This window comes from Penicillium manginii (assembly GCF_028828005.1).
Source record: "Penicillium manginii strain IBT 31320 chromosome Unknown utg000011l:1.0-1395921.0:1.0-1396616.0, whole genome shotgun sequence".
Classification (NCBI taxonomy): Eukaryota; Fungi; Ascomycota; class Eurotiomycetes; order Eurotiales; family Aspergillaceae; genus Penicillium; species Penicillium manginii.
Window position 1 is genome coordinate 1,268,462 of NW_026643112.1, and position 25,161 is coordinate 1,293,622.

Here is a 25,161-nt window from a genome sequence, read left to right on the forward strand (position 1 = left end):
TATCAAGTAGCGGACACACTGAGAAGTATCGATATAGAATCACTAGAAACCATCAACCCTTTTACACTAGCACCATAGGAGGCCCAAGTACAGACCGATAATAAGCCCATTACCAAGACATCAACTATACCAAGCAGGTCAATACAGATCACGTTCAGCAGCTCAGCACAGAATAAGCTGGTCGGCTTCGGGGTAGCCATTAAGAAACAACCACCACACTATCGGAAAGTGAGACTAAAGACCTTATCCATCACATTAAGTACAAGAACAGAGCAAAATCCATTCTCCACAGAGTTAGCGGCAATAGCACACACACTAAAGACACTCATAGGATTAAAAGGCTATAGGATCACACTAATCACAAGCAACAAAGCAGCAGCTCTTACGTTGAAGAACCCACGACAACAATCAGGTCAGGAATTTATCTGCCAAATCTACACACTAATAAGCAGATTACAGAGGCATGGAAATCAGATCAGCGTCCGGTAGATCCCCACTAGCAAAGATAACAAACTACTAGGGCTAGCAAAAGAGCAGGCAAGAGCCACAACACAAGAAGATACCATCCTGCAAGGACAGGTCCCCAAAATAAAATCGACCACTCTAAAGATTACGCATGCCCAAGCAGTCCCCAAAAGCGAGTTACCCGAGAATATAGGGAGACACTCCCGACAAATGGACACAGCACTCCCAGGGAAAACACACACAACAGCTATATAACCGATTATCGTGGAAAGAGGCGAGCGTACTAGCCCAGCTCCGCACAGGCATAGCAAGACTTAATAGATATCTGTTCCGGATCAATACCGCCAAAACGGATCAATGCGCATGTGGACAAGCAAGAGAGACCGTAGACCACTTTCTCTTTCAATATCGGAAGTGGACCGCGCACCAGACGGAAATACTACAATGCACCCACACTCACCGAAGTAACATATCCTTCTTCTTGGGAGGGAAGTCACCCTCCAATAATCAAAAGTAGAAGCCGAATTTGGAAGCAGTGCGAGCCTCAATACAATTTGCAATCGCTACGGGCCGACTCGAGACCACCTAGGCTTGCCAACAAACTGATAGAAAACCTCTTCTTACTAACCCCCAACACCCCTTATAACAGACAGTAGACGCGCTTCAACTGCCGAGGATAGGATGTTAAACACTTGGAGAAGCGCCTTCAAGCAAGTCTACTAACCAATACTAACCCACAAGGACCCGCTAAGATATTGACATCTGAGATGACACACCCTGAAAGGAATCTTGTATGGGCTCCAAGGAGGCACAGCATTAGCTTAGGCATGTACATTTAGATTAGTGATAGTTGCCCTTTCGGTTCAGCCGCCGGGCGTTAATGAATTGTGTGTGTGTGTGTGTATCCGCGTCACCAACAAAAAAAAAAGCCAAGTCCGCCAGTTCCAAACTTCAAAACTAAATTTCGCCTTACTTTTGTGTGTAAACATGCTGAGATAAATGAATCTATGGATGAATTGCGAACTAACCAATTTATCCATTCTATTTTCAAGGTCAAAAGTATACTCTTGATGGATCTGGATATTAAATAAAGACTTTACAGGAAAATGTACTGCAGTCCTCCAGTATCAAATATATATTTCTGCCAAACCACCACCCGTTAATTAATATTATAAAATTACAGGCGACTACAACTCGCTCGCTATATACTTAAAACCATCTTTTTATGCGCATCATGGTAGGAAAAAGCGGGCTACATCCAGCAATATTAGCAGGCTAGAATATAGTGAGTTGTTATACTGTGTGCTATGCGCCAGGGCAAGTTGGGATAATACGAGGAAATAATAGAATCTATGGTCTAAAAGGTAGGAGAAGTAGCGCTTTTATGTATCCGAGAAGACGGAACGAAATAGCAGAATCCTTTTACTTATGGAAGCAGCTGGGTTGGATATGCCTTTAGTGGTTGATTACTAATATTTGAGATAGGTGGCCATGGCATAGTTAGCTAGCAGAACGCGTACCGATTAAGCCGACGATATAGGGGACATCGCAAATTAGCTTTGTCAGATATATAATACAGTAGATGATGATGATGATGATTTCATTTACCCTAACCCCTCGTCTTAAAGTTGGATCCCAGATCCTGGTATAGGAGTAACACAGGGTAGCTGCTGTGCGAGGTAGTATCAAGGCACCCATTGGGTCTATAAGTAGTCATATCTGCCCCTGGATAGAAAAGGGGCATCACACTTGTACATCAGTTCAGAGTTCCAACTTTGAGACGAGGGGTCAGGGTAAATGAAATCATCATCATCATCATCTACTGTAGTTTCGAATCACGCCTAAGGGCGATTTACAAGCTAGATTAAGTAAAAGTAGATTTTTGAATATCGCCTGAGCGTTAGGATTCGAGGTTATTTCTCCATGTAAAACATAGAAGCCATTTCGAATTGTGGTAAATCTTAAGGTATTTTGCCCAAGCTACTAGGAGTTGTATGTTTGGCTGTATAGTCAGTTCTCTCTTTTTAGCAGGGCAGCCTGGGCAGATGGGGGAAAGCACGTGTGAGACACTCCTGTTACAGTAATTTATCATGACTTATCTAGGCTACATAGCTTAGGGAACTTAACCCGATATGGAAAATCGGAGCGCCGCGAGATCACAAGAGAGATTATCGAGGTAAATCTGATTTCGAATATCACTGTACTGTATCCTGTATTCTGCTCAATCAACGATATATTTCGAAGCTACATACGAGGGTAGGAAAAGCAAGGTCGGTTTCCGCAAAGTTTTTCTTGAAAGTTAGCCTCCTGCGAAATTGCTAAATGATATATGAGAAGATCGACTTCATAGGATGTTAAATCCTTAAGAATGGTTTTCAAGACATCGCGCGATTCCCATGTCCATTCTCCATTCTCCCACTTTATCCATATAAATGTAGGCGGATAGTTTGCGTCTTCTTTGGGGAAAATAGCCGCAACTGTATCACTTGAGGCCCCAGTGTCCCAAGCTACCAGTCCAACACCATCGATCAAAGCCTCTCGGGAAGAGACTGTAGAAAGGCCACCCAGTTGATCTTCATACCTTTCCTTGGGTCTTATGCGGGCTGTATGAAAGCCCTGGCATGTAAACCCAACGATCACTATGTGATCACCGGGCGAGCCCAAGACAAACCCTTTGGTAAGGAGAAATTTGAACTCGCGCTGGGCGTTTTGACGAACAGAGCCTAATGGGACACTCTGCTGCCAAAATTTATAGGTTTGTCTGGACTCTTCCTCCTCCAAATCTCCCTCCTCCTCCTCCTCTTCTGATTCTTCCTCGGACAGCTCTCTCTCTGACGATTCTTCCTCTGATTCGTCCTCTGATGATTCGTCCTCTGATGATTCGTCCTCTGATGATTCGTCCTCTGATGATTCGTCCTCTGATGATTCTCCCTCCGACGATTCGTCCTCTGATGATTCTCCCTCCGACGATTCTTCGTTGGACGAATCTGCCTCTGATTCTTGCTCCGATGATTCTTCCTCTGATTCCTCGGACGCCTCTTCCTCTGATGTTCCCTCGCCGGATGACTCTCTCTCTGATTCTTCATCCGACGATCCTTCCTCGGGCAACTCTCTCTCAGACTCTCCTCCTGATGCTTCCTCCAGTGATTCTTCCTCGGACAACTCTCCCCTGGGCCATTCTCCCTCCGATGATTCCTTCTTGGCCGATTGTTCAGGAAATCTCTTATCCTGAAGCCCATTATGAAAGAGCTGTTTAGGTGAAAGATCTTCCCTAGAATCGTGGACAGCCTTAACAGGATTAGACTTCTTTAGTCTTTCTATATCATCTCCAGTGTGGAGGGAGTGATAGTCAAGGAACTCATTCCAAGTAATCTTCCAGATAGAAGGAAATTGATATGCATCAATCGTACTATTGATGTACTTCTTGACCTTGAAAAATTTAGCAGTTTCTCCAGAGTCAAGAAGTTGCAATGATGCTTCACTGAGAAGATCTGCTGCTATAGAGAAGGCCGGAGTTATAATGAGCCCATCGTCGGGTGGTAAATTGAGTGCAGTATTCTTTGCAGATATTTGGTCGTTCAACGTGTCTAGCTGTATAACAAGTTGATTTCTCTCACTCTGTTTGCCCCATAGTATAGAAGCAATCAAAGGGGTTGCAGCTTGATACTCCTCTTCATAATAAGACTCCATTATGTCTGTCAACAGTAGTGGAGGAGGGAGATAATTTTTATATCAGGCCTTAACCCTACTTTATATATACGGGTATCTAAAATAGGACTATTCGATTATTGACTTCTGTTTTCAACATTCTACACAAGGGCCCACTAAGCTACTTTAGTCGGTGATTGTAATGATTGGTTCGCAGAAATAAAAGAATAAATAACTACCATTTTATTCAATTGGCTAGCAATCGTGACTATTTATATTTTAAGCAGAGAACTGTTCATGACATAGATTGAAGTTTTTAATTTTAAGAATCTCAATATCAGTCTAGGGCTATCTTGGAGTTCTTAGTCATAAGTCAGAAAAAGGAAATCAGTGTCAATTTAGGTTAACTAAAACTATTTCATACATCAAATTCTACTTTAGACCGAGTATTTGGTCGACGATATGCGCCTACATATTTCTTGCCTTTACCAGTTCTTTTCTTTGGCTTAGAGCCCGATTCTGGTTGCTTCCCCTTTGATTTGGAGGAGCCTGGTGTGCCATCTGATACAAAATCCTCTCGCCGCTTACCATCTCCCCGTTCTTTGCCCTTTGATCTGGAGGAGCCTGGTGTGCCATCTGATACAAAATCCTCTCGCCGCTTACCATCTTCCCGTTCTTTGCCCTTTGATCTGGAGGAGCCTGGTGTGCCATCTGATCTTGAATCTTCTTGTCCTTGACGCTGTGAAATTGAAGAAGTATCTTTTGTAACCTCTTTCCCTTTGAAAAAGCCTGGGGTACCCTTAGATGTGGAATGTTCCTGGGAATTGTCTTTTTCTCTGCCCTTGGATCCCGAAGAGCTAAAACTGCTGCCTGATCTAGAATTGTCTTTATCTTTGTTTTTAGACCCCGAGGAGCTAGGAGTGCTGCCTGATCTCGAAGGGCCTGGTGTACTATCTGATAGTTTATCGATATTTAAAGTAGGCTTTGTTGGTTTTAATGACCAGGAAGGCTCGGAGTTCAACCCGTTTTGCTGCTGATTTTTGCGGGGTCTTGGTTCTGTGTGTGGCCTTGGTGTCGGTCCTTCACTCCTTATTGATTTCTTACTTTGTAAAGACCTTGATCCCTTTTCCTGTCTCCGTGAATGGGTGTTTAGTCTAGCTGTTGCCTGGCTGGACTCTCGGCTACTTCGCTGGCTGCTTCCACGATCAGGTTCAACTGATGTTCCTGTTGATTCGCCGTTCCTCGATTGACTAAATATGGATTTTGGGGTATGGCTCCGGCTTGAGGTAGGGGTTTGATGTCTTGGTGGTTGTGGACGAGATTGTGGGGTGATAAAATCTTCGTCTATCGGCGATAGATGCCTTCTATCTCTAGGTCGATTTGCTGGTGTAAATAACGGTGTCGGAGTGTCCTGCATCAAGCCTGCCTGATAACTTTGTGAGTGTGAGCGTGAGCGTGATCGTGAGCCAGAACTTCTTGAATGATGCCTAGGTGTTTGATGAGTATCATCATCATCATCATCATCATCGCTATCGCTACCACTTTCACTATGGCTGGAGTCTATGGGATGTCCAATTTCATGATCATGATTATTATATTGCGATTCTTCATGAAACCCCTCATCAGATTCAGCAGAACTTTGCTCAGTACCTTGTTCCCCAACATCAGCCTCAGTATGGCCTCTGTGCCTCGAATGAGCACGGCCAGAATATCTATTTGATCGCTCTTCATTAAAAGAGTTGTCTGCTGTTTCACTCCTTGCTCGAGGCGTCAGCCAATGTGCCTTCCCATCGGCATTTGTGTTCCTCCAATGTAGATTTTGCATATTCCCACCATCAGGCAATGTTGGGTATTGGCCAGTTAGGGCAAATTCGTATTCACTTTGTTGGTGTATTGCCATTCGATAGATCAGGATGTCGGCTTGTAGGTCAGTCATACAATAAATGTGACGAAAGTTACCACGACTCTCCCATGAATTTCCACCGTCCTGCCAGAAGACTTGAATATAAGTCTCCGGATACCAGGCCTTGAGCATAGGGCGAAGAATCGCAGTGGGATTGTCGTTATATTTAGCATCTACTCGCCATGCAATAAGACCAACAGAGGCAACCTGGGCTACTGACCAGTATTCATCACTGTTGTCCATTCGCCTCTTACCACGGCAAGTGGAAGATATGTGGAGATCATCGCTTGGTAACGGACGTCTTCGTAACGGTTCAACACGAGCTATCGTTTTCCCCCCAGTTTCATATCCAACAATCACAGAGTAGCCGAATCCGTTCCCTCGCCAACCCAGAATCGTTCCATTAGAAAATACACCAGGATAAAGTCTCTGAGTCTCAGCTTGAAGCTCGTTCAAGTCGACAAGCCCTCGCCAGAAGATATTTTCTGATTCTGAATCGGCTTCCTCTCTATCACTCTGCGAGCCAGGTTCGCTGCCTTGAGCATCATCAATAGGACTGACATCCCGAGAAGAAAGATCACTAGAGTTATCAGTCTCAGAGCGTTCACTAGTTTCACTCGCATGGCTATAGGCAGGCATGTTTATTGAGTGGAAGCCCTTTTCTAGCGGCCACTTAATGGGATGCTGGTTCTTATAGTACTATGTGGGTCATTTTCCAAAAAGCGCAATTGTGCATAAGCAACTACAGAAGTCACAGTTCAAATGTAGCATCTCTAGAACCTGATATTTAAGAATCACACTTTAGTGCTCTATTTCACAATCCCTGGCTACTACTATGGAGAGCTTTGATAACCTCCCACCGGCATACCTACCTGTTACTCGTGAACAGTTTCGGATTCATCAGCTTCGCCACTATTCAACAAGACGTCATCCTGATTCTGGTCCATATGGTGTATTTATAAACTGGACCCAGGATCCCGCTTTGTCTAGTGTTCCTTCCCTTACGGATCGATATTTATCACATTGGAATGAGGCCTCTCCTCTAATGGTTCAGATTCTATGGGGTTCATCTAACGAGCGCTATAATGCTAAACAAGAGCTCGAGGCCACTAACGAACTCATTAACGCCCAGATAAACTTAATTCATGGAGACCCAGAAGGCTATGGATGTATCCCAGTAAATAATTGGTTTCAGGCTGGGCAACAACTGGCCCTTGCTGTCAGGGATGCTGTTATTTTTCGCTCAACAGCAAGGTTTGAAGATGCCCGGGACTTTATATCTGAATTAATTGAGAACTTTTCGTACCCTAAGGATTGGAGAGTTCAGAGATTCACCTTTGAGCAAAAGGTAGCAGATCGACTTCCTAACTCGTCGAACTCGTATGGGGAGTGGTGGGACGACTCTGTAGCGACCTCCGAGCCAGAAAGTTATATACGCGGGCCAACTGCCCGCAGGCGCTTGCGAGTATTACCCGGGGGCTCACAGCGGAGACAAGGATTGAGAAGAAGGCCTCCTCGGCAGAACACAGTAATCGCACCAGGGGGTAGGCAAAATCGGGTTTCTCGTCGCTCGCCCCCGCGTACCGCTCCAAATTTATCTACTAGGCGTCATGTGCATACAAGAAGCTCTCACACTATAGCTCCTGACAGAACTCGAAGGCGCCATACACGAATTGCATTACAATGGCAGATGTTGAACGAAGAGACCCCAGCGATGAGAGAGTTAGCTACAATCAGATAAATAATGAAAATGTTACTCAGCCATAAATTCATACGTCACATAATAAGACCGAGAAACGATCAACTCCAGGAAACTGACAAAGTACATAGGAACTCAAACACTGTTGACCTCATGCTTCACATACTCATCGAGATCATCCACACTATCAGTATGATCTGGCTTCTCGAATATAACCCGCAGTTCTTCGTATGCAGATGGTGGAGGTGTATCACTCGTCTTGTCCCCAATTGTCTTTAGAAGAGACTCATACGAGCCGAGAATCTTCTGGTATCCTTCGTAAAGCTCATTGTATTGCGAGAGCAGATTTGTATATCCAAGTCTTTCCTGTTGGTTTTGCCATCCTGCTTGGTGCAAAGATTTCTCGATCTGCGCGATATGCTCCAATAGTCTCTGCTCACGAGAGAAGAAGCCTTTGACCACAGCCCATGAAGTGGTTATATACTCTGTAGTAACCTAGACACTATCAGCCAAGTCATTCTGCTGAAATATCTCAAGAAAGGACATACTGATTGGTTTTTCATGATTGCAGGAATTGTGGAAAGAAAAGATGAAGATTTAGGATATTAGAAGCAGGGCCACAGAGGGTTATTTATCTTTATTGCCAGCTCTGAAGCTTTACTGGAATAGGTAATCACAAACAGCCCCCCGGCTTTCAGCATGGCCGAATCACATCCGTGACTAGTGTGATACATTGTACAGATCCCCGTCCAATTCCCTTTCATTCTGATTCGTGGGATGAAACGCGCTTGAGGGATCAGCGGTTGCGTAAAACGAGATTTCAGAGGGGGAATTACCCAATATAGACTATGGGCTTGAGTTGTCGCCACTTTGTTTCTAAAGCTGCCTGTGTTCTCTGCCGGTCGAGATCTACTCGTTTGTTGTATTCAGTAACAATTTCAGACCAGGAAAGACATTGTGTCTTGAAGTAGACAAGAATCTGCTCTTCAATCTCTGTGTATTGTTTGTTATGGCCAGGCGCTTGCACCGACATTTTGGGACGCTCCAATGTGGTATAGAAAAGGTGAAAATTGATCGGGAAGCGAATCGCCCACGACAGATGGATTCTATTTATGACCTTGGCCCCTGATAAATCCGGAAACCGAGGTAGCTCTGGCACAGCTCTGGCACAGTCACTGTGCCATAAATTAAGCACAGTACATCCCTGATTCTCACCCAACAAAAATCTGAATTCACACTATGGAGCCTACTACCAACCTCGAACATTTTCTCCTCTGGAGCCAGGATATGAATGCTGAGTTCCCTGATCTCCAATATCCACTCGAACAGCAGGAAGACTTCTGCTGGAATGAATTCTTGGATCAGTACATTGATCCATTCCAGCTTGAGGCTGAGGCTGCTCCACCTGGCGAAGAGCCAGTCCCAACAGTGGAGAGCCTGCCTGAGCTGACACTAGCTCCATCCGTTGGTGAGAGTGATACATGTGAAATGAACCAATTACTTGTCGACCTACAGAATCGTGTTGGTGATTTGGAAAACATGTAAGATCTCAAAGTTATTTATTATTCTCTCATACTAAAGAATCTATCAGGATCGCTCAAAAGGAGAGGTTTGTCAATCAATGAAACATTTTAATACATGTTATTAATTATCGAAAGAACGATCAATGCCTTAGAGAGCTACGTCGAGCAGCTACAGCCTTATCTTTTACAGCTCTCCAACTCAGTACAGGAAATGCAAATGAAGGCTACGGTCGGGTAAACGGATGAAAGAAGAGGAGACATTGTACATTGCTTTCCAGATTGCGTTAGATAAATTTATGTGAATCCTTTCGTACATCCCCTCACTGAGATCATTGTGGCGTAATATAACACTTGCAAAAGATCCTGGTTGGCTAGTCGCCAGAATCCGCTGCGATAAGTTTACCCAAATTTTACACTTCTGTTGTAAGGCGCAGGGTGATTAGATCACGTTATCGCTCTAGATCCACGAGCTAATGTAGGTTGGAGTGAGACATGGGCGCTTCTTCCCCCCCCCGTGACAAGGTACAGGGGATGTAAATCACGTTTCACTTTAGATCCACGAGCTAATGCATGGGATGTTCGTCCAGACACGTCCTCGGACCTTCTTGGCAGCCAGTCCGGCCCACGAGCTAAAAGGCGTCCGACGAACCGACGTCGATCGCGAAACCACCGAACTCCTGCGAGGCTCGCCCCCGCGAAGTTTCAATACCGCCCACGAGAGCCGCCTACGAGAGCCGCCCACGAGGGAGCCGCCCACGAGAAGGCCGCCCACGAGAATATGCCCACGGAGGATGCCTTTGTTGTACTGCCGGTGATAGGATAGGCTAACTTTCCACTGATTTTCAGAGCAAAGATCATCACTCGCTCATCTCCAGCGGCACAGTCACTGTGTCGCCCCACTGGAGTGGGGGCTTTTTATGTATGCGAGTAATGAGTGGAACCAAAATGTTGCCCCACAAGCCATCATATGTACTTTGGTATTTTCAACACACGCCGGGTCAGCCCCCGAACCCGGCCATGTCGATCGAACTGTAAATTACGCGCTCGATATGGGGGCGTGGCTTCAGAAGAGGTGATAATCAGCTCTAGGCCCGTTAGGCATAAAAGATAGTACAAAGTGCTGCTGGACTCGTCTTTCGTCCCCTTGTACTGCTCAACCCCTTCTTATCAGCCGAACATGTCAGCTATACCGCAACATCCATCCAGTCAAGTCAATTTATCGCTGTTCCCTTCGTGAGACCTCAAGGCTAAACTTTTCTGTCCTGTCTTAGGCCCCAACAGATACTCAAAAGCATCCTTTGAGCCACCAGCTTGAGCAAAAACAGCTTCTCAATATGATTCGTCAGCATTACAAAAAGCGAATAGAGATCTCAACTATGTCACTTCAATCAATTACCAAAATTCTTGAGCTTTTCGAGGAACTCGATAAAAGTTTACGACATTCAGAGTCCCTGAACCGAGAACAATGTTTGATTCTAGAAGCCCTGCTGGCACAGGGCGCTTAAGCCGGATTATTTTTAGACATTCCGTTTTTCTACTTTCAAAGTCGCTATTGTGCAATTATAGGTACTGGTATACTTTTGTGACCACCAGAATATAAATATATTCACGGATCTTTTCGTTCTGTCTCCTCTACAGGTATTCCCAATCATGGCTTCCTGTCGACATATCGGATGGCTGCGCGCTGTTCAAGAACACAACACTAGCACAATCAATCTCGAACAATCGGATATACTCAATACTCTGGTCCGGGATATGCCAGAGCCTGAAGCCCAGTGTCCTCAATTTGTATTCTTCTTGGGAAAGAGGACTAAGGATGAAGCTCTGCGGAGTCTATTTCCTCGAAATAATCTTAGTCGCCGTACAGAACGTGCCCATGTTAACCTTCGAGTAGATAATGAGTCCATTCACAATGATTATCCTATACTACTCATTGACAGTGACCCATCTGAGCAGCTCTCTAAGGAGAGTAGTTACACAAACTGCCATGAAACCACACGCCATTCCATCTCTTGGCGTCCAAATCAGTATTCAAGATCCCCTCTGGATATGATCTATTCAAGACTAGTCAACTTGTTTAGCGATGTGATTTGTATCTTTGCAGATGATTTTCTGACACTAGACTCACTATCTAGTCTCCTCCAGTCCTGGGTTGAGCTAGGGAGTGCATCAACTTTTCCCTTAGATCTGCGACCTAAACTTCTTATTATCGTTTCGGAGGATGGTCCCTATAATAACATGGTGGAAGCATTTGGGAAGTCCTTGGAGTCCATATTAGGATCCCGAATATGGTCGATATTTTCCTCACTCAAGATATTCCGGCTCGCTGGAAGACATCTTTCCACTATAGCGCGGTATCAAAGGCTCCGATTTCAAATCCGTGCACAGCTTGAAGAGATGAGAGCTATCCGCCGACATCTAAGATGTTTATTTTCTGGCTTACATATATCTGCCCTTTTTAAGCTCGCAACCGGTCATACCATTGCTACGACATCTAGAGGCTTTGACTTTGTCTATGCTGCTCGTCTAACAAACCCTATTGCCAGCAATTATACTGACTTCCTCCAAACTTTCTTGAGAATTGCCACAAAGAATAAGGTCCCATATGGCATAACGGCATCATTTATCGCATCAAGTATTATGATGGATGCATTTCCGCCACGGATGCACTGTATGTACTTCCACGTTGCCATAACATGTTACTCATATTATACAGTGTTCGATCCCACCTTGGTTTATAAAAGCCTCTACCAAGACCACTGCACATTATCATTCAGCTCTGTGTATGACGAGTCTTGCACTCGATATATGAACGAGGAGGTGCGACGCAATTGTGAAGATTTATTTGAATCACTTGAGCAAGGTCTTGTAAGTTCATCGCAACTGCATAAGAGAACTGCGATCAAGTATGAGCATTTCATTCGTCCCATTTGCAGTAATCAAGTGTGTATAGGCTGTTTGAGACGGTATCCCGAGCGTCACCTAAGCTGCGGTCACTCCCTATGTGATACATGCGTCGCCACATTTGGGATTGGGGTTCCAAGGACTGAAAGTCAATTTAAGATTCAGTGTATATTTAACGATGGTGGTAGGGCGGAAGTAAATCTGAGACCTCAAACTGCTGGTGTCAGATTATTAGGAATTGATGGTGGTGGCGCACGAGGTGTGTCACCATTGGAGTTTATGACCGAGCTCCAAAAGCTTCTAGGGAATTGTCTTCTTCACGATCTGATTGACTTGGCTTTAGGCACAAGCTCAGGTAGGCCATTATTCATAAACCATTTACTTAGCAGACGAATCTAACCGTCATTTAGGAGGTCTGACCGTTCTGGCTCAATTCCATCAGAAATGGCCTGTTTCAGAATGTGCATCGACATTTGAGACACTTGCAATCAAGTGCTTCTCCGGTTCAGGGTCTTTAATTGGTCGACTGAAATCAATGGTGAACTATATAACTACTGACGCGATGTACAAGGAGAATCTTTTAGAGAGAGCTCTTCAGGAAACCTTTCAGGCTTGTGAATTCTTTGGCTTTGTGCCTCATATTATACAGGGGACTAAAGTGGCAGTGACTGCTACGTCAGGTGGTAACAGTCGCACTATTCTGACAAATTACAATGGACCTGTGGCACTGAGTGGCAAAGAAGGTATGAAGCCAATATAGAATCTTCATGCACAGCTAAACTATCTAGGATATTCGCTCGTTCGTCCTGACGATATACTTCACGAACCTCTTCTTTGGCAAGCGTTGGTGTCTCTATATATGTCAACTTGACTAAGCTAACAACAATAGGGCCCGCGCCACAACCGCTGCACCAATGTGAGTATCTAGACTGAACTTGACTATTAACCACTCTGATTCTTTTTTTTCCTTTCTTTTTTTAGTTTTTTTAAGCCAATCAAAATCGGTGATCAAGAGTTCTGGGACGGTGGATTGGGCTTCCCGAACCCAATAGAACTCGCTACTTGGGAAGCGAAGCGAATTTGGTCTGAGAATACGGTTCATGATATTACCCTCTCCCTCGGCACTGGAGAAGTCATAAAAGGTAAAAGTAATGTGAAAAGAAGCAGCCATTCAATTATACGACTCTGGGCATCTTTTATGGATTTTCTTGATGGGCATACCCGCTCCCGTGATATGACAAACTGTCTTAGTGAACAGCACAGAAAGGATTATTTTCGTCTTGACACTCAGCTCTCGTCACCCATTCGATTAGATGATGTGGAAAATCTACAGTCGCAAAAGGAAAGGATTCACCTCAACCCACTTTGCCAATTAACTGAAGTCGCTACAGCACTCCTTGTATCTAATTTCTTCTTCACACTTGATCAGCCCTCATGCTACCAAGGAGGATTTTACTATTGCCAGGGCTCGATCCGCTGTCGTATAAACCCAAAGGACGTCTTCAATGCCCTTGGCGAGCTTCATGCCTCAACCCTTCAGTTTGTCATTGAAAGCGAAGTAATTGGTGATTGTAGCATCGCCAATATCTGCGCAGCGTGCTGTCGGTATCGAAAGCAGGTCTCCTTCTTTGTGCGCCAGCCAAAGGATATAGTCAGCATTTCTCTCCAAGGAAAACAAAGCTTTCAACGGAAAATAAGTGGTTTTCCCAACTCGATACAATGGTTTGAAGTGCAGCAAGGCTTTCATTCGCCATTTGGAAAACAAAATACGCACTTTCTTACTTTCTCGTGCCCCATTTGCGATGAGTCTAAAAAGCGCAAAGCTTCTGGGAATGGAATTATATCAGAGTCCTTCAAAAAGAAGAAAAGGATACCTGCTTCGTGATTTTGATCTCATAATGCGACAATTCAATGACTTCAGGACTTGCAAAATGTACTTCAATAGACTCCACAAAAAGAAACTTGTCAAAGTGGCACCATTAGCTCTATCGGACTAGGAAGCCAAGGTGGGGAATACCCAACCATATGAGGTGTGTGGTTGATATAACACGATCCCTTCCAATTGCTCCTTTTGTCTGTCACATCTCATTCCGTGCATAAGCGGAACTGGAGAATTTAGTGATGTGTATCGGTATGAAAGGGAGTAGAGTCCATTACGTAAAAATTCTGGCCTTTAATTGCCGCCATTTTGACTCTAGCGCCGCCTGGGTTCGTTGCCGGTCGAGGTCGACCCGTTCGTTGAACTGATAAACAATTTCAGGCCACGGTAGACCTTGTACCTAAAGGTGAACTAGAGCTCGCTCCTCCATCTCAGTATATTCTTTGCTATGGCCAGATGCCTGTGATGAGCACATATTGAAAGGTTTGAATATGATGTAAGGAAGATGAAAAGTAATTCAAAGGCGAATTGCTCACAATATAGCGGTTTAAATTGTAACTTTCGCTGCTATCTAACCAGGATTTGGCACAGTGCTGATACTGTGGCTGCGTTAAAGTTCGGGGGCAACTTGTCCGGTCTTCCGCATCAAAGAAAGTCTAAAAAAGATAATCAGACAAAAATTTTTTCTTTATGGGCATCCACAAATTTCGAATCCCTGCATTGGAGCCAGTAGGCCGATGTCAAATTTCTTGGTTTTCAATATTTTATTTGTAACCAGATGGTGAATTTTAAGTATCTTGAACGACGCCATTAATCTAATTCAACTCGAGGCTGAAGTTGCTGTATGGGGGCGGAGAACATTCCCCAATTGACCCCAGTTTCAACGGTCAATGAAAGTGCGATGCATGGCATTGGCCAACTACTTGTCGAATTTAAAAATCACGTGGCTCAATTAGAAAATAAGTTGACTACAAAGAGTCAACCTTCCCTCTGGCCATTCACGCAATCGCTAAGATTGAACAGAAGCAACTTTTTGTAAAAATGCGTGGTTTTGCGGTAGAAATTACCAACTATGAAGTAGAAGAATCGAAGCGCCAGAGAGCTATGTTGAGAGGCCACGGCTGTATCTTTACAAATCTCTCACTTACTCTTGAAAATACAATTTAGAGGCTTTGTGACATTTAATTAATTTTTCTTTTCACTTTCAAATTTACCGTTATTGTCTTGATCCACAAGCTAATGCGCGCCCGAGCAAGCTACATGCGTGTTCGAAGCCCAGATCTAGCTTTGGACCTTCTGAATCTGATGCTTGGCAATCGATCCGGTCCACGAGCTATAATGAATATAAATTCCTCTCTGAGTACCAAAATAAATGACCGACCAAGAAATAGCAAGGTATGTTCTTTTGCATGGGGCCGGTTAATGGGCTGTTCCTCGAGCTACGTAACCCAACACCCCCTCCCACTCCTCTCTCTCTCATTTCATTCGTTCGTTACCTCTGCCTTCCTGAAAGCCTGAGCTCTCGAACTCAATCGAATACCCTGTCGCCGGTCACCAGCATTGGAAAACCAAGTTTCTTTGTTCGTACGCGAGAAAATTAGGCCGTTGTCTATTACGACCCACCTTGTCGAGTCACGAGCTTCGTGTTTCTTTGTTCAAAGCGAGGACTCGCTTCGTTAGACTCTGCCAAGAGAGTTCTCGCCCCACAGTTCTTTGTCCATACTAGGTGATAAAGTTTGCTCCGAAAGTCTTCTAATGACAGTGTTTGCTTGATTTGGAAAATCTTGCAATCTTCTTTCTTCCCGAACTTCCTCGATGGATATGTTTGGAATGTGCGTATAGCTGCGGGCCGGACTCAGCGTTCTCGCCTAAATAGGTCTTCATCTCCCACTCATCCAACCCTCAACACACACAGTTTACCGTCCTTGAGAAATCTCCTTCGCTTTCTATCGTTACTCCTTCGAACTTCATTGTTTATCATGGCCCATCAATTCGTTGCCGTGTCGAGCTTGTCTTCTATCGGGCCTAGCGACCGCGAGCAGGCAGGTCAGTAAAATACCAGCTCACAGACGACATACACAGTACCAAAACTAACCAATGCAATACAGGACAGGCAATGTTGCATAGGTCTATGGCTCTGACAACAAAGGTCTTCGCAAAATTATTACCTTACTATTTCATGCATCAGCTTGCGAGGGACCATATTGAGGAGCAAAGTGAGTCTATTCGGCAGCTTAGATGAACATGCTTTTTGCTTATAGAATTGCTCCGTAGCGAAATATTCTCAACGCTATAATTTACCCACAATTCCATATCCATGGTTGGAGGAAGAGCAGTGTGTTCTCGACTCGGAAAGTTGCATTTTCGACATCGAAAAATCGATTCAGGAGCAGCTCTGTGCGGATGGCTGGTTACCGGAGCGAGGCCGGGACGACAATTTAATAAGTTTTTCTCTAAGTAAGGTCGATGCCTTGATTCTTGTGCATCGGTATATACCTGCTTTCGAAAATTGGATCCAAGACGAAGTGGAAAATGCAGACGACGCGGGACTCATTCATGAAGACGTGGACCAATAGTTTGCTGTGGCAAGTTGATCTGGGTTCTTCACGGATACCGACATATCCAGAAACCAGCCAACATTATCCCCGTTCTAGGGTCTGACTGCATCCCCTATCTCAAATCTATCCGATCAGCAAACCGAGATCAAACGCCTCAATACATCCATTGCACCCAGCTTTCCTACTCATTTTCTCGGGCGGTAAGCTCGACCTTGGAGTCTCCTTTAAACATTCGATCTAAAGACACTCAATCGCCTGATTTCATTTCTCTGTTTTATTTTACTTGGCTTTGGTGCCAAGGATCCAGGGGTGATTTCAAAATGGCCTGAAACCGTATATTCCGTCCCCAGACAGATGACCCGTTCGCCCCGCAGTGCCTTTTCCATCGCCACTATATAAGTGAGTAAGAACACAGGACTTGTATCTTATCCTATCAGGCCATATGCAAGGGATGTATGTACTTAATCTAACCAGTAATCCATTTGGCTTCTGGTGCCTATTTACGTTTGACGTGGTTGAATTATGGTTGTTGGTGGTTTCAAAATGGTCTGAACGGGCCACATTGTACAACTCCGGCTGTACCCTCACAGAGCCGAATCTTACATGTGTATTGAAGCACGGAATCCCTGAATGAACTAATTACCACCCTTACAAGATAAAAAAGTAGAATTAGAATTAAGCATGTCATTTTGTTTTAGTTTTGCTATTTCGATATAGCCCCGAGTCGCTACGTGTTCGTAGGTTTTCTTCCACTACTATCTTTTCAGTATTAATAAATCGCCACTACAGTGGATTCCTGTACATATGTCGCCTAGACGTCTATTATAAATCACTTCTGCCAAGAGAGTCCCGTTTGTCAAGGGAGATCCACTTTGCTCAGCCTTCAACATGTCCCTCGCGGACTCGGTGCAAATGCGTCTACGCCTGTTAAATTTCGGTTACCCATTTGGCTTGCAAATGGCCTCCTGGCTTTATTTTTCACCCCTGGCTCATTTTCTCACCTGGTAGCCTCTTGTTACAAGCAATACATAGTTGCAATTTGGTCTCAACGGCAAATCTTCCGCGGCCTTGGAGTAGAGACCGTTTGGGGCTTTTTTGCTGGACAATCCGTTTGAGATTGGTTTAACCCGGGAAGTTTAATATGAGTACTCTGGGAGATCCATGGATATTCAGCCGTTCAAAAACATGTCTGTATCGTCCCTGTCATATAATCTCGCCTTGTTGCGTTTTTCCCGACAACCCACACTGCCGCCCTCCACACGACTACCGGCTACAAGAGTCCAGCACAGCTCAAGCCCAAGAAGCCTTGCTCCATTCCAATACGAACTCAAAACCTTACTACACTGGGCATATGGAAATGGCATCTGTGAACCCTCGAGTCTCTAAGAAAGAGTTCATACTAGCGCTGGGTCTAAACCCCCATGATGCACAGCATGAACATTATTACCGAGCGATGCGAGTGAGTATAATAGTCTCATACATATCATTCTCCCGTTTAAACCCCCAATTCGAGACATATCTAATACATACAAGGACGAAACTATCCTTGTCTACAACCGCATGAATAAGGATACCTCGCATCTCCTGGACAGTGTTCGCACTGACCCGAACACCCGACCCCCATTCTTCTGGCATCATATCATACCTGAAAGACAGACCTGGGCAATCAGCGAGATTTATCGACTCGCCGGCCCCATCACACGTCCACTTCTTGATCGCGGTAGAACAATCGGGAAGTATGGGCCAAACTGGGTGGCAGGTTGGTTGCTGTATAGTATTTTCCGGTCAAGAGATGTTAGGAATAATCGAAACCGACGGAAAGGAGGAAAGGGTGCTGGCAGAGGCATCGGTAAGAAATATCATTTTGAGAGATTAAAAGATCTTCTTGGCGCTTGGGCTAACTTCTCTCTACTGTTAGCCAATGAGAAAGTAGAGCTAACTGAAGAAGCTGCCTCGCCGAAGAGAATGTACTATGACCCGGTGCGAAATAGGACAGCTTAGATTGAAATATATTGAAATTCGTGGGTCTACTTAACTCATTATTCATACTTGCACGACACGACCAAGGAGTGTGGTGGTTATGCGAGCCGATTGTCTGTTCTCATTACGTACGTGCTGAAATAATGATGGCGAGATTTCTAAAAGCAAATCAGTAGGGTGATAAACAGCAGTCGTCCCATTCCCATTCTCAAACACATGCCTATACATGAACGTTCTCTGCATAAATAATCATCTAGCAGAAGGCAGTTACAGGTAGGATAGAGGAGGGAAGATGAACTGATTCTCCAAGCAAACCGGTACTAAGTTTTTTGCCTCGAGATGGCGTCAAATACAATGCTGTATATAACCCAGTCCTGCATTATCGGGATCTGTCGTCCAATCGTATAATAAAGCTCGAGGTTTCAGGCTCGCGCTACTGTCCAATCAATTTCCAGGGCTGATTCTTCTACTGTTGGCTCTGGGCTTTATAAAGGGGCTACCTGCCCAGCCAGCAGTGTACTCTTGATATTCTCTTTTATTATTCTCTAGCCGACTCGTGCCGATTTTCTCCCTGAGCGTGGTGCCTCACTCACAATGACAAGCCCTTCCGATACGATACTTATAGACGACGAAGAGGAATCGACAAGCCTCGAACCAGTTAGCTCACGATTTCGGACTGGCGCTCGTCCTGATTATAGCTACCAGAAATTTGAGAACATGATCGACGCATTAGTCGACAAGGAGGGGGATACAAACTCATCTCGAAAACGCAGAAGAACCGAAACAGATGAATTGTCTGTCTTCGTGAGTGTTTCTCACAATTTTCATGCCCTGGTTTTTCTTGGTCTAATAGTTTACCAGGAGAACATTTTCAAGAAGCTTGGGAAGACAGTTCGCCATGAGATCCAACAGCTGCAGGACAGGATCCAAGTACTCCAAGATGAACTTCGCCAGGAAAGGAAAAGCCATCGGATAACCGAAGGAGAGCTTTCTCATGAACGACAGAAGCGAACTTTTGAATGCAAGATCTGCTACGAGCAGCCTGATCGCTGGGTGACGATTTCTTGTGGACACATGTTCTGCAAATCATGCACAGATAGGCTTCCAAGGCCAAAGAAGTGTCCTAATTGCCGAGATCCAATCACAGGATACATTGAGTGTTTACCCTTTGCGGGATAAATCATGTATATGAGATTGTGACCTAGTTGAGTGAAGGAAATTTGGGCTCAGAGCTTGAATTCAAAGGAGCTCCAAATCAGCGATGACGATAATCGGCCGCTGACTGGCGAAAGTATCTGTATTTGAACCCCTTCTTCTTCTCAAATCTACATAGATATATCAAGGTTTCCTGGGCACTTAATCAACCTTGGAGAACTGCCTCTGATGCCCCTAATAAATTTCTCATAAAAACAGCAAGTCTAGTCGCTAACTCCCGCCAGCATTCTCACACCATTCTCAATTCGATAGACACCCTCATACTTGATGATTGCCTGTGGGATGAGCTCCCAGCCACGAGCGGCGAGGGTTGGCGAATCTCTTGGCTTGAGAACTGATTCGTGTATTGAAAATGCCCTAGAAGGTTAGCGGCGCTTTTAATTCTAGCTAATTGACTCACGTATAAGATCGAACTAATCCAGATCCATCGTACATCATTCTATATAATTGCGAGTTAAGTCTTCGTTCCGTATCCATTCGAGAGTTATGGTACTAACTCATTTGCAACAACGAGCCTGGAAATCTCGGTCCGACTATTGTCAAGAATATTTTGAACAATCTGACAATCTTGCAGTAGAGGAAGAATAACTCCGCTCTGTACCGTCAGTTTTCCTTCCTCAAGTGCCACAAGACATGAAGTTGCAGTACTCCTTGTCTGAATTAGCATGTTGTGACTGATAACGCAGATAATACTTACAGTGGCTCTCCGTGACAGTCGTAGTATTGCCACATAATACAAAACCCATTGCCTAATGCTTTGAGGTCTCCCACCGAGCTATGGGCTAGGATTAAGATTTCCTGAATAGGGGAATATATCTTTGGTTGGTTTCGCGTTGGGCCTGATCTGTAGGCCTCCTGAGCTAAATTTAAGCCAGATACTTGCGGATCAGTATGGTAAATCCAGATATTCGAAACAGGCCTTGATAAAAAGTCACTAACATTCTCCAAGTGGGATCCTCCGAAGGTGGAAAATCTCTAATAGATCGATCAGCATATCTTGATAATGCGCCTTGGCTGTTCCAGAATCATTTGTCAGGTCTATGTCAAGCTCCGGGGCGGTCATGCTGTCTAATGATCTGCCAGATAACAGAATACTTAGGAATTCGACTTTCTCTTTTTTCACCGTCAGTATTCGCGCTTTTGAGAAATTTCTTGGCTTTCATTACTTGACTTTGTCAGGGAGCTGATCCGTATGTACGGTATGTGTGATGGCCACCAATCTGGCTGAGGTTCACACGGTTCCCAATCAGGATCGAGTTCCCGGGTCCATTTTTCTAACAATTGGTCACAGATATAAAATGGAAACTGGCCGAACAATCCCGCATAGATGTTGACACAACGATCTCTAGCAGAGCTTGCTGTCTTGACCGTCAGGGAGGCCCGATCATGCATCTCGAAATAGGTTTCCATCAAACGGTGTGTGTACCATTTGCGAATAACCTCGGGTCCATCAATCACTCTGCGGGATCTTGACTGCTTCAAATACTGGCTGTGTTCCAACAAGTATTTCCAACGAGCTAGAAGCCTTGGATCATCCAGATCTTTTCGGGGAGCCACAAGGCTCACATCCTTCAGCGGTAAAAGGAAAGGCCCAAAATGCTGGTGAACTAGAGGCATCATATCCTCGAAGAAGGCAAGATCCGCTAGGACCGAGTTCTCCATATGGCCTCCAGGCAGATGTCCTGTTGAATAATCGTGGTTCAATTCAACCACCGCCAAGATCACACCAGAGAGGTATTGATTCTCAGGATAGATAAATCTCATGATGTCCGAAGAGCGACTCGGTATACAGACTCTTACGGTCTGTCTCATCAGTAGGGCAAAAGCAAAGCTTTGTCAAAGATTTAGGATTTACCTTTAGGGTGCGTGTTTCTGTAGCCAGAGACATTGTGAGAGAAGACTCAGATGATAAAGACAAAGAAAATGAACGTGCCGTGGGTGGACTACGATTTGAGTTGGGATTGCTGGGCTTTTAAGAAACACCTCTGGCGGCTTCTTCCCCTGGGTGCGAAAGATGTCCCATTGGGATTTTGCTATGATCTGAATATCAACTGAAAGAAAACTATGCAGCGGACCATCCATATTCAAGTGTATACAATCCCTGCACTGTCTGTGCAACCGAGCAAGTCTCTTGTTTGATGGTAAGGTCATGGTTTCACCGGCCTTGTTACTCATGAGCCTTACATTGATGGCTGGGACCTTTCCTAGGCCGTATCATTTGAGTTTACTTGATAATTCTGTCATATAGTGTACATCTATCTTCTGGAAACCCGTTATTATAGAGACATGGGTATTCGACCATACCACAACTTCAAGTGTGTAGCTTGATGTAATGCAAGGGTCAAAGTACAGGATCGTTGTAGGTGGAACCAAATCTAGTCAGTTCATCCCTACCCCCATTCATGTCCACAACCTCGGGATATTTCCACAAAAAACATATATCTACCTCACTTTGCAATTTGAAGAGTTCCCAGCAGGTCCGGAACGATCTGTTGTCTCTTGTGGTGTGTTTCAGCATTACCCATAGAACTGTGTGGACGGGAATGGAGAAGAAATGCTAGATTGAGAATTTCCACTTGATCTTTAGATCGATGCTTAAGATATGAAGATATTCTGATTGGTCTATGTTCAATATTTTAGGTTGAATTGGGCTAAATCCCTATCTCATTGCCATGGTATCGTGATAGTTCAATCTTTTATATGAATTCAATAGAGTTCAATCTCAATGTGTCTCCGGAAGCAGATGATAACAGTAAAAGGCTCCACAAAATCGTAATCTTATACAAGCTTCGTTTCCATTAGGAAAGCATTCCTCAAGTGGGCTTTTAATCCTGATTCGATATGTTCACAAGTTCTGACTTGCTCCTCTGTGAACCAAGAGTAATCACGGAAGCCATCCCCTAGTTTCCATAGGTCACTGCCAACAGGAGATTTGACCTTTTCCATCCATAGTCTTCCGGGTTCTGGGGCTGGGGATATGTCGTTGTTGATAATAAGTCCAAAGTGTGCCGCCAAAATACTGTCGTTGTTGAAGTTGATGGAGGATCGGCTGGTGAATTGATCCCCAGTCAAGGGTTCAGCTAACTGTGTTGCATGCGACCACTGATGTGATGCAATTTGCAGGATTGTATCATCAGATTCCTTCAAGGGCTGTCCGGGAAGTCCCCATTCTCCATCATGGCGCTGGAATAACAACACAAATAAGGTGTGTGTCTCGGAACTTGTAGTGAACTGCAAGACTGAGACTGTCAACTTGCAGCAGTCTCTGTACCTCTTTCGTAGGGTAGTAGAAGAATCATAGAGAAAACTTTCTGTGGGTATCTCCATTGTTTGTGGGATGTTGTGGAAGAAATGTTTGGAGTAGTGTAAAGCAGCTTTGTCAGGAAAGACTTCAAGAGAGAAAGCAGAGTATTTATAGTTGAGTAGCTGGTTAAAATATGAAGGGGCTAAACCCAATTCATTTTCAAGATCATACTTTCTAATGCAAAGATTCAATCAAAGCAAGTTATTGAGTTACATTCGGCCTATAACCGAACCCATATTCATATAAGATACTGGGATCTATGGGTAAAGGCATATCTAGGAGCATACTGTGTGGGTGATATCTAAGAGAACTATAGATCGAACCACTGGGTATGGAAAGGGCCGAAAGGCTGGAAACGTCTACTCAGCATGATATCTCGAGAATGGTATCCGATCCACAACCTAGTACACATGATATTTCAAAACCTCAGACTACCAAACTGAGCCTTGTAGGCCTATAAGAGCTTATGCTACCAAGTCAAGCCCGGCCTCCTATGGTTGAACTCTCAGACCTAGAATGTTTAGATCCTCAACTGAAGGGCCTGGATCTTTTGAACACCAATTTTCTACAGTTTTCTTTCCCGTCTTGCTCGTCTATCTGTAAAGCAGAATCTGGCGAATCTGGCTGATTTATCCTGCATCCATTCTCAACAATCCTGATCAGAAGATCATGTACAAAGCTTTCATTTCTTTCAGGCTGTGGATGATTCCATATCAGTTCTAATAGCACAGGTGCCTGGTCATGCATTGTGGTCTCACACATTTGGACCTATAGCAATAAGAGTCAAAAGGAGTTTGAATGGGATGTGATGAGGCATATTTTACCCCGCTACTCAGTTACACATGCGAATCAGAATAGTGATTATTTTTGTGTCTTTGCTTACCTTCTATCTAAAAATTCTCTTTCTCTTTCCAGAATAAGGAGTTTTGGGAGGTTTTATAATAAAGTGGAAGAAGAAAAAAGTCTCGGTGAGATGATTCTAAGCTTCACACCAGACATCTCCGTTAGAGACTGCATATATACAAGATAAGATATAGTAGATGATTGTGGAAGTAACAAAGGTCAAACTAAATAACATACGAGGCTCCATCTGCTCGTCTGTTATTGAGAGCCAGAACAGGGGTAGGCGGTCTAGGAAATATACCAAGGATTCTGTCAAAGGGAGGAAACTGAATTATGTTCGATGAGGTCCCTTTGTCTTCTTTCAAGAATATATGTCAGAATATCTGAAAAGTTCGACTAGTAGGAAAACCTACCTAATTTTGACGGAAGCGAGTAACAAGGAGATTGCCTTCTTGGTCCTTCAGGGAGTATGGGTAATGCCGGGAGAAGAACAGATTTTCTAGCTTCTGTATCGTTTTTACCTCTTTGAAAGCTGAAAAGACCTTCTTTAACTGGCTCGGATGGCTTGACTGTCATATGGCAATCAGGTTCCTCCGGCAGCAGATTTGCACTGTCAAACTCTTGCCAGTCCGCCTCCTCGGTTCTACCACCGATGGACCAGGTACGAAACGATCTGACTGATTCGTGTTCGCGATGAATTCGAGCAAGCTGCACATCTTTATTACAATTTGGACACTCTCGCTGGCGTTGATAGAGTCGAAATGGATTGAGGAAATGAAAAAGTCGATTTCTGTTTCCATGGTTAGCTAAATAGATATGTGTATTTCCCGTTAATCATACAAGCATGATGTGAGACATGACATATTTAGTTCAGCGTTTGGCGTGAGTCACAACTAACTAGATTCAAAAGTGCTAAGCAAAGCTGAGAAGAAAGATCCGAATGTTGGGGCAGCGCGATATGTAGAAAGGCCAGGTTACTTTAAACAAGATTTTCTATCTTCTATCATCAAATTTATATAATAATTTTCAACAGATAATCATGAACTACGAAAATTTTGTACGCTAAACTATTTATATTGCCTGATCGAAAAGAGACTGACTACATTATGGGCTCTCAATGGTTCCAAAGCATTTTCCTCACTTTCATCGTAGAAACTTATCACGCAATCATGAAGTAATTCAATGAGAAGATCTCTTGACGTATTAGGTGCATATTTTCAAAGATACAAAGAACAACTGG

At 44.2% G+C, this 25,161-nt stretch overlaps 11 protein-coding genes across 11 annotated transcripts; 5 read left to right on the plus strand and 6 right to left on the minus strand.

Annotated features, from left to right (window-relative positions):
• Positions 1-2,709: 2,709 nt before the first annotated feature.
• Positions 2,710-4,155, minus strand: N7533_013746 (uncharacterized protein; the record flags this gene model as incomplete). Its single annotated transcript, XM_057110396.1, has 1 exon — positions 2,710-4,155. One exon carries the CDS (start codon positions 4,153-4,155, stop codon positions 2,710-2,712), a length of 1,446 nt encoding a protein of 481 aa, XP_056953098.1.
• Positions 4,156-4,531: 376 nt separating this feature from the next.
• On the minus strand, positions 4,532-6,655 carry N7533_013747 (uncharacterized protein; the record flags this gene model as incomplete). Its single annotated transcript, XM_057110397.1, has 1 exon — positions 4,532-6,655. One exon carries the CDS (start codon positions 6,653-6,655, stop codon positions 4,532-4,534), a length of 2,124 nt encoding a protein of 707 aa, XP_056953099.1.
• A 1,195-nt stretch (positions 6,656-7,850) lies between these two features.
• Positions 7,851-8,278, minus strand: N7533_013748 (uncharacterized protein; the record flags this gene model as incomplete). The annotated part of the gene is made up of 2 exons (XM_057110398.1): positions 7,851-8,210; positions 8,264-8,278. The coding sequence occupies 2 exons, from the start codon at positions 8,276-8,278 to the stop codon at positions 7,851-7,853; spliced, it is 375 nt and encodes a 124-aa protein (XP_056953100.1).
• A 269-nt stretch (positions 8,279-8,547) lies between these two features.
• Positions 8,548-8,748, minus strand: N7533_013749 (uncharacterized protein; the record flags this gene model as incomplete). Its single annotated transcript, XM_057110399.1, has 1 exon — positions 8,548-8,748. One exon carries the CDS (start codon positions 8,746-8,748, stop codon positions 8,548-8,550), a length of 201 nt encoding a protein of 66 aa, XP_056953101.1.
• A 206-nt stretch (positions 8,749-8,954) lies between these two features.
• N7533_013750 (uncharacterized protein) lies at positions 8,955-9,476 on the plus strand (the record flags this gene model as incomplete). The annotated part of the gene is made up of 3 exons (XM_057110400.1): positions 8,955-9,256; positions 9,307-9,324; positions 9,374-9,476. 3 exons carry the CDS (start codon positions 8,955-8,957, stop codon positions 9,474-9,476), a joined length of 423 nt encoding a protein of 140 aa, XP_056953102.1.
• A 2,844-nt stretch (positions 9,477-12,320) lies between these two features.
• Positions 12,321-14,027, plus strand: N7533_013751 (patatin-like phospholipase family protein; the record flags this gene model as incomplete). The annotated part of the gene is made up of 6 exons (XM_057110401.1): positions 12,321-12,337; positions 12,370-12,497; positions 12,532-12,885; positions 12,931-12,989; positions 13,032-13,058; positions 13,134-14,027. 6 exons carry the CDS (start codon positions 12,321-12,323, stop codon positions 14,025-14,027), a joined length of 1,479 nt encoding a protein of 492 aa, XP_056953103.1.
• Positions 14,028-16,000: 1,973 nt separating this feature from the next.
• On the plus strand, positions 16,001-16,263 carry N7533_013752 (uncharacterized protein; the record flags this gene model as incomplete). The annotated part of the gene is made up of 2 exons (XM_057110402.1): positions 16,001-16,067; positions 16,130-16,263. 2 exons carry the CDS (start codon positions 16,001-16,003, stop codon positions 16,261-16,263), a joined length of 201 nt encoding a protein of 66 aa, XP_056953104.1.
• Positions 16,264-17,936: 1,673 nt separating this feature from the next.
• On the plus strand, positions 17,937-18,580 carry N7533_013753 (uncharacterized protein; the record flags this gene model as incomplete). Its single annotated transcript, XM_057110403.1, has 3 exons — positions 17,937-18,038; positions 18,113-18,428; positions 18,498-18,580. The coding sequence occupies 3 exons, from the start codon at positions 17,937-17,939 to the stop codon at positions 18,578-18,580; spliced, it is 501 nt and encodes a 166-aa protein (XP_056953105.1).
• Positions 18,581-19,153: 573 nt separating this feature from the next.
• On the plus strand, positions 19,154-19,738 carry N7533_013754 (RING finger protein; the record flags this gene model as incomplete). The annotated part of the gene is made up of 1 exon (XM_057110404.1): positions 19,154-19,738. One exon carries the CDS (start codon positions 19,154-19,156, stop codon positions 19,736-19,738), a length of 585 nt encoding a protein of 194 aa, XP_056953106.1.
• A 239-nt stretch (positions 19,739-19,977) lies between these two features.
• On the minus strand, positions 19,978-20,209 carry N7533_013755 (uncharacterized protein; the record flags this gene model as incomplete). Its single annotated transcript, XM_057110405.1, has 2 exons — positions 19,978-20,131; positions 20,175-20,209. The coding sequence occupies 2 exons, from the start codon at positions 20,207-20,209 to the stop codon at positions 19,978-19,980; spliced, it is 189 nt and encodes a 62-aa protein (XP_056953107.1).
• Positions 20,210-20,899: 690 nt separating this feature from the next.
• N7533_013756 (uncharacterized protein) lies at positions 20,900-21,662 on the minus strand (the record flags this gene model as incomplete). The annotated part of the gene is made up of 2 exons (XM_057110406.1): positions 20,900-21,577; positions 21,630-21,662. The coding sequence occupies 2 exons, from the start codon at positions 21,660-21,662 to the stop codon at positions 20,900-20,902; spliced, it is 711 nt and encodes a 236-aa protein (XP_056953108.1).
• Between the last annotated feature and the right edge of the window lie 3,499 nt (positions 21,663-25,161).